The sequence below is a fragment of the Canis lupus genome, chromosome 26 (assembly GCF_048164855.1).
Source record: "Canis lupus baileyi chromosome 26, mCanLup2.hap1, whole genome shotgun sequence".
Classification (NCBI taxonomy): Eukaryota; Metazoa; Chordata; class Mammalia; order Carnivora; family Canidae; genus Canis; species Canis lupus.
The window spans coordinates 39248935-39256610 of NC_132863.1; the positions used below are offsets into that span (position 1 = coordinate 39248935).

At 52.0% G+C, this 7676-nt stretch overlaps 1 protein-coding gene across 1 annotated transcript in view; it reads left to right on the top strand.

Annotated features, from left to right (window-relative positions):
• Nucleotides 1-2769, top strand: part of BCAS4 (breast carcinoma amplified sequence 4) — a 55950-nt gene extending 53181 nt beyond the window's left edge. Inside the window, 1 exon segment of the mRNA XM_072801430.1 lies at nucleotides 1956-2769. Coding sequence (XP_072657531.1) covers nucleotides 1956-2081 — 126 coding nt within the window. The 3' untranslated portion in view covers nucleotides 2082-2769.
• Nucleotides 2770-7676: the final 4907 nt, after the last annotated feature.

Consider the following 7676-nt stretch of genomic DNA (forward strand, 5'->3'; position numbering starts at 1 on the left):
CAGCCTCCTCCCTGTTCCCCTCTTTCCCCTCAATTCTGCTCTTTCTAAAACACCTAGGGCACCTGGGTGGCTCAGTCAGTCAAGCATCTGCCTTTGATCAGGTTGTGATTTCTGGGGTCCTGGGATCGAGTCCCATTGGACTCCCTGCTCAGTGGGGAGCCTGCTTTTCCCTCTACCTCTCCTCCTGCTCTCGTGCTCTCTCTTTCTTTCTCTCTCTCTCAAATAAATAAATCTTAAAAATAAAATAAAACACCTAATGCCACATACTCCTGATTAGTGACTTCAGTGGCTCCCTGGTCTCTTGGGATGTTCTTCGCACAGCCTCCGAGAGCCCATGTGATCGGGCCCTGGTTTATAGCCTCATCTCTGTCCACATGGTGACCTGGCCCCACTCCAGACTGAGCTGCTGGTGTCCCCAGGTGCCCCTCCCTCCCCGCCATGGCACTGTGACATGCCACTCAGTCTGGAGGCCAGCCCTGTCAGCTGGGCGGTGGAGGCCCCCAATGGCTCAAGCCTCCAGAAACCTCCCTGATGCCCCCTCCCCTACCGCCCAGGGGAGTTGGGCCTCCTCCAGGCCCTACAGCTCCCTGTGTCTCCCCACCATTAGCCATCACCTGGCGGAGTTCTCTGTTGGTTCCTCCGTCTCACCCCGCCAGGGAGCCCGGGGTGGCTGGGGCTGCCGTCTTTTGTGTAGATGGGCCTGGGCTGGTGTGGGCGCTCAGGACGTGGTGGTGGAGTGGGCAGGCACTCGGAATATGTGGGACCTGGGTAAGGCACCCCCCTGAGCCTTGGTTTCCCCGCCTCCACGATGAGGATGGTGGTCAGGGCATCACTGGGGGGAACAACTGTGCGGGGAGGCCGAGTATGCACGTGTGGATGCAGTGCGGGGCCCGAGGAGGGCCCAGGCTTTGGGAGAGCTGTTGCTGATTGTGGTCCAGAGCCGCCACTCCTGCCCTGGCACCTGCACCGGGTGGTGCTGGGTCTCAGCTGGGGGAGCCCAGGAGGTGGGACCGTCAAGGGAGATGCATGGGAGGGAAACGGGGAGGGTGGTGAGAGGGACTCCTGATGAAGATGTGCAGAAGGGCCTCATTCCTTTGCACCCCTGAGCCCCACATTCCTGCCCATCTCCCAGTAGGGCCCAACCCCCTTCTTCCCAAGGGGCTACCGTCTTTGGGATCAGCCCAGGCTCCACATGAGAATCAATTGGTGACTTTGAAATACCCCGGTGCTGGGCCCCCAGACCAGTGTCCTCAGGCCCAGGGGGGGAGGCGGGGTGGGGAGGTGCCACTGCACAGCCACCTGTGAGAAGCACTGTTGGACACTGTCCTCTGTGAAACCGGTTTCTCCTGGAGAAAGGGTCTCACCAACCAGAGCTTGGGGAGGACTGCTTGATGGAAAATCTCTTTTTCCCACCCTTCTCAACAAAAATCCGCAGCAAATATAAGTGAACACTTCTTAAAATGGTTTGAGTGTTTTTTTTTTTTTTTTTTTTTGAAAAAGTAACACATTTATATGGCACCGACTCGAGGCGGCACAGATGGGGACCCGGTGACAGAACACTGAGCCCGCCCCCCAGTTGCCCAGCAGCAGGCCCTGTGCCGGGGCTCCGGGGCCCCCACAGAGCCCACGTGTGCGTGCACACACATGCACACGCAGGTGTGAGGGACACCTGGCTCCTCAGTCCCCCTGTCAGGCCCTGCCCGTCCCTACGTCCCCGTGTCCCCGTGCCAGCTGTGCTCCGCCCGGGACGAGGACCACCGGTGCTGATGGCCCTTCTCCCTGGGTGGGGCGGCGCTGGCTCTCCCAGGCGGTGCCACCCAAGGACCGTGCATGGAGCCTTTGTCACGCAGGCCGTGCTCCCTGCAGGCTGCCCTCAGTCCTACACCGGCATCGTCAGGCCACTGCGCGAGTGACTCACAGGGGCTGATGGTGCGCCTGGTTTTCTGTCATTGCAGAAGCTGTGGGCGCCGGCGCCCCCGCCCTACGAGCTGCCTGCGCTCTACCGGACGGAGGACCACTTCCCCGGGGCCGCCGGCCAGGCCGCTCTGTGCACCCCGGGCCACCCGCGCCGGCGCCTGTGAGCGCTGCACCTGCCACCTGGGAGCGGCACCTGCCGCTTATGAGCACTGCACCTGCCGCCTGGGAGTGCTGCACCTGCCGCCTGGGAGCGCTGCACCTGCCACCTGGGAGCGGCACCTGCCGCTTATGAGCACTGCACCTGCCGCCTGGGAGCGCTGCACCTGCCATCTGGGAGCGGCACCTGCCGTCTATGAGCACTGCACCTGCCACCTGGGAGCATGGCCCCTGCCGCCTGGGAGCATTGCACCTGCCACCTGTGAGCGTTGCACCTGCCGTGGGCAGGGAGAGGGCCCACCAGCTCCCCGCAGGGGGCTTCCCGACCGCTTCCTGCATTCCTGAACCCCCTCCCTTGCTTCACTGAAACCCCGGGCCTCAGAGATTGGTTTGGGGCGCGTGTGTGGCCGAGCCCAGCACTGAGCTGGAGGAGGCGAGTCCCTCCCACTCGGGGGGCCAGCCTGGTGTCCCCGGGGCTGCGGTGAGTGGGTCTGAGGAGCCATCAAGGCTTCAGGCCCCCAGGGACCCGGGTTTCCCCATGTCTCTGTGATGGGCCTGGCGTGGGCTCTGTGGGGGCTCCTGCTCCGTGCCACCAGGTGCATGGCTCCAGGTCCTCCTATGGTGGGTGCTTTGTCCCCAACCCTTGTGCTTGCTGGCTTGTGAATCCGCTCAATAAAAGTGTCGAGAGGTCACGTATGGTATGGGTGGGAATGTTTTCTCTGGGGGAGCTCCTGCACTGAGGCGAGCCCGACCCCCCGAATCTGCACATCAGGAAGCCCCTCACCTCCAACCTGCGGATCCCCAGCAAGAACTGAGAGGTTGTTAGGATTCCAGGGCTCTTCAGAGGTAGCTCTGCCTTCGTTTCATTGCATGCAGACACGTTTCCTGCTCTTGTCCTGGAATTCCGGATTTCTCACCTTGGTGATGAATAATTCTGCGTTGTTTTGAAATTCCTCACAGAGCCAAGAAAACACACACACATATACATACACACACAACTGAACTGCAGACCTGTGTTACAATTTCAGGGAAATCTAATGTAATGAATCAGGAGAGAGAGAGCAGTACAAAAGTAAGGAAAAAGCTGGATCTTGACAATTTTAGGACAATTTTTTGGGATTAAAAATACAGGTCAGGGGCACCCGGATGGCTCAACAAGCCAGCAGGCACAAGTTGACTGAGTACCAACTCTTGATTTCAGCTCAGCTTGTGATCACGTGGGTCATGGGATCGAATTCCGCATTGGGCTCCCCGCTCAGTATGGAGTCTGCTTGGGATTCTCTCTCCCTCTCCCTGCTCTTGAGTGTATGTGCTCTCTCTTTTTCTAAAATAAATCTATCTTAAGAAGAAAATATATAGGTGGACACCTTGTTTCAAGAAGAGCCAGCATTTTCCTGTGGAGGTCATTTTTTTAGTAAAAAAACTCGTATACATTATTTTTTTTTAAGATTTATTTTTTTTATTTATGATAGACATAGAGAGAGAGAGAGGCAGAGACACAGGCAGAGGGAGAAGCAGGCTCCATGCACCGGGAGCCCGACGCGGGACCCGATCCCAGGACTCCAGGATCGCACTCTGGGCCAAAGGCAGGTGCCAAACCGCTGTGCCACCCAGGGATCCCTATTTTATTTTAAATAATAACCCCAGCCCGGGCTCATCCTGACATCTGTCAGTACAGACGGGTGCCGCTGGCATCTGTACTTTTGTGGACGGAGCCCACGTGGTGCCTTCCGTGTGTCTGGCTTCCCTGGCTGACACTGTCACAACAGGTAGCCGCAGATTGTTTCTGTGCTGTATTGATCGGGACTGTTTTTAATGAAGGAAGCCCTGATACTCACTGGGCCCCAGTGTGTCCACTCAGGAAGAACATGGATTTGATGGAAAGTTAATTTTTCAGACAAACGGTGAGGACATCGGTTTCCAGAGGCCGAGTGTGTGTGGCTTGCTGCAGATACCCAGGCCTCTTTCAACTTTCAGGGCCTGAAGCAGGGGCCTGGGAAAGGTGAAAGGGAATGTCATGTGATCAAGCTATAGCATCGTGAGTGTCCTAAAATAGAGACTCACTGGACTGTGGCTGAGAGCTTCTAGCTCTGAGGTCAGCCTGCCTGGGTGGCACCATCTTCTCCTGCACACCTCAGCTGTGTGGCCTCGGGCTAGTTGCTTACCCTTTCTGAGCCCAGCTTCCTCCTCAATAAGAATGCAGCAAACAATGGCACCTGCCCACTGGGGGGTGTTTGTGTGACAAAATGAGGGGACCTCTGTGAGCGCTGGCCACAGGGCTGGCAACGGGCACTGCCTGCAGGTGGGTGATTGGCCCAGCAGGAAAAATGCCAACTGTGTGCTATTTCTCAGTTGATCAGTGGCATCCAGGAGCATCAACAGCGAGTGACTTAGGGACCACCCTTAAATTTCGGAGTAAGAACAGGTGGAGGAGTGAGAGCTGCCACAAGTCCCACTAGCCCTCTCTGCATTTCACTGTCCTTGGATCTTTGTCAGGACACCCACTGACCCCAAGTCAGCAAGGAGGGGAGAGGTTGCATGAGAACGTCGGTAGGGAAAGCTGACCAGTGAACTAGGATTGGCCATTCCAAGTTTGCTGGGAGTCCTAATGCCAAACAGTGAACTTTAGGGACACTTGGGGACACCCGGAGGGAGGGAAGGCAAAGACACAGAGCCTGCCAGCAATTCTGACCTCAGTCCTTTGCTGGTGTTCTGGAAGCACTGTCCTTGTGCCAGGTGACCTGATGACCTGTCAGGTAAAGGAAAGGCTTGACTGCTGGCTCAAGCAGAGCCCACAGCCCTTGCCAGGGTCACTTTGCAGCCTAGGAAAATGTTCTTTTGTGGAACGCCAGTAGAAAGGACATTGCACATTTTCATGAGAGCAAGGCTCTTCTTTGGTCAACCACCTCCCTGCTTTCCCAGTGGATGTGAACTTCATGTCTGTCAAAGCAAGAGGTTTCAAGAAGGTGGCCCACGCGTTGGCAGAAATGTGTGGTTTACCCTGAACTGTTTAAAAATGTTTTCGTGTTGAGACAACTGGGTAACCATCTGGAAAAAATAAAGCGAGTTCCATACCTCACTCTGTACACCAGGAACATTTCCAAAATTCCAAATGGATTAAGGACGAGTTAGATGTATAAAATGAATTTATATAAGAAGGCAGAAACGTTGGAGAATCATTCAACATCCAGAAGCCTTAAAGATAAATTTGATTATATAAAAAAAATGTTAATCCTTTGCATGGCAAAAACAAATTGAAAACTCAACCAAAAAAAAAAAAAATCCAAAAAAACAAGAAATCTAAAGCAAATTCGAAAGACGAATGACCAAAACGACAAGTGACAATTTATATATATAAATATATTTTATAAAGGCATAATCTCCCTAACATATAAACAGCTCCTACAATAAGAGAAAAAGTAGAAAAATGGGCAAAGGATATGAACAGGCATCTCACAGAAAAGAAAACGTAAAAGGCATTTTAAACACATGAAAAGATAATCTCTACCAGTAAGTATGAAAGAATATAGAAATTCTTCCGTTTTCAGTATTTTAGGCTGGCAAACACGAAATGTTTTTGATGACACTGTCAGTGAGATTTTTTTTTTTTAAAGATTTCACTTATTAAAAAAAAAAGATTTTACTTATTCATGAGAGACACACAGAGATAGGCAGAGACACAGGAAGAGGGAGAAGCAGGCTCCTCAGAGGGAGCCCGACCTGGGACTCGATCCCGGGACTCCAGGATCACGCCCTGGGCCAAAGGCAGATGCTCAACCGCTGAGACACCCAGGTGTCCCTGTCAGTGAAAATTGTGAAGAACAAACATTTTCAAGCATGGCTGGTGAGATTCCATGCTCGTGGAGGTCGGTGGGCAGTACCCATCTGAAATTAGAAATGTGTATGCCCCGGGACCTCGTAATTCCACCTCTAGGGATCCCGCCTCCCAATAGACACCCACAGGAGAGAAATGATAAAAGCACATAGTAAGTCTTCACATGTTGAAATAGCCCAAGATTGGAAGGCACCTAAGTGTCCATCAATAATGGGATTGGTTTGGTTCTAGTACATCCACACGCGCACAGACGGATGGAATCCTATGAAATTGTAAAAATGGATTAGGAGTTCTTTATGAGTTGGTATGGAAATGTCACCGAGATACGAAAGCCAAGGTGCAGAGAAAAGCACATGATACGCTACCATCTGTGTGAGAAAGGCATTAACATTCCCTGGAAGGATAAACAAAAATTTGAGAACAGGGAATATCTGTCTTGGGTGAGAAGTAGACTTTCCATGTTTCAGGGTTTGGGTTTTTATATATATTTGGATATTGGGTGTTTACTTATTAAAAAAAAAAAATTAACTAGGGACGCCTGGGTGGCTCAGCGGTTGAGTGTCTGCCTTCAGCTCATGGGATCCAGGATCGAGTCCCGCATCGGGCTCCCTGCAGGAAGCCTTCTTCTCAAAAAAAAAAAAAAAAAAAGAAAAGAAAAAAAAAAAAAAGGAAGCCTTCTTCTCCCTCTGTGTCTCTCATGAATAAATAAAGAACTCTTTAAAATATAATAATAAACAAAAAATGTTAACTAAAATCTGTTGCCAGCAATTAAAAATCAGTCCACAGAAAGAACTGGATGTCCAGCCCCTCTTCCAGAACTGGAGTATCTGGCACTTGTGGGCTCACGTTGTTGCCAGAAACAATGAGCAAAAGCCGGGTCACTTCAGAGGGGCCTGCTCTTCCAGGTTGCTCTTGTATCCAAGTTGTTTCACTAATATATTTTATCTCCTGGCCCCTGTGGGTATTTGCATTGGAGAGCCTTAGAACCAGAGGCCCTTAGACCATGGAGAATTTGCTCCAAGGATATGGGGTCTGTGAAGAAATGCAGCTGGGGGAAGCGACAGCTGCGCAGCCGCTGTAGTTCAAGCAACTGGCCTGGTGGCAAGCCTCTCTGTGCCCAGTTCCCAGCAACCTGGGGACGAGGGGGCACAATCTTACTATAGAAAATGTGTGCTTTCCACGGCCCTCCTTTTGGAAGTGACTGATGCCGAGCCAGACGAAGACCTAAGAAAACTAGAGAGCAATATCTGTCGTGAATATAGATGCAAAAGTTCTCAACCAAAATATTAGCAGACCGAACCCAGCGAGGTAGAAAACAGATTATACACCGTGACCAAGTGGGATCTCTCCCAGGAATGCAAGGTCGGTTTAACATCTGAAAATCAATCGATACGACACACTGTATTAATAAAGGTCAAAACCCACGCAGTCCTTTCCATGGATGCAGAGAAAAAGCATCTGCCAAAAATCGAACAGCCGTTCGTGATAAAAGCTCTCCTTCTTGGGGCGTAAAGTGGAGTTCTCAGAGAGCAGGTTAGAGGCTGGGTAGACACCCCAAAGGTGTCTACTGCTAGGGTTACTGGCTCTCTGGGGATGATTTGTTGACCTAGGCAGCTGGAGGCATCAGGGCATTTATCTCCCCATCTTTTTTTTTCTTTTAAGATTTTATTTATTTATCATGAGAGAGAAGCAGAGACACAGGCAGAGGGAGAAGCAGGCTCCATGCAGGGAGCCTGACATGGGACCCGATTCTGGGACCCCAGGATCA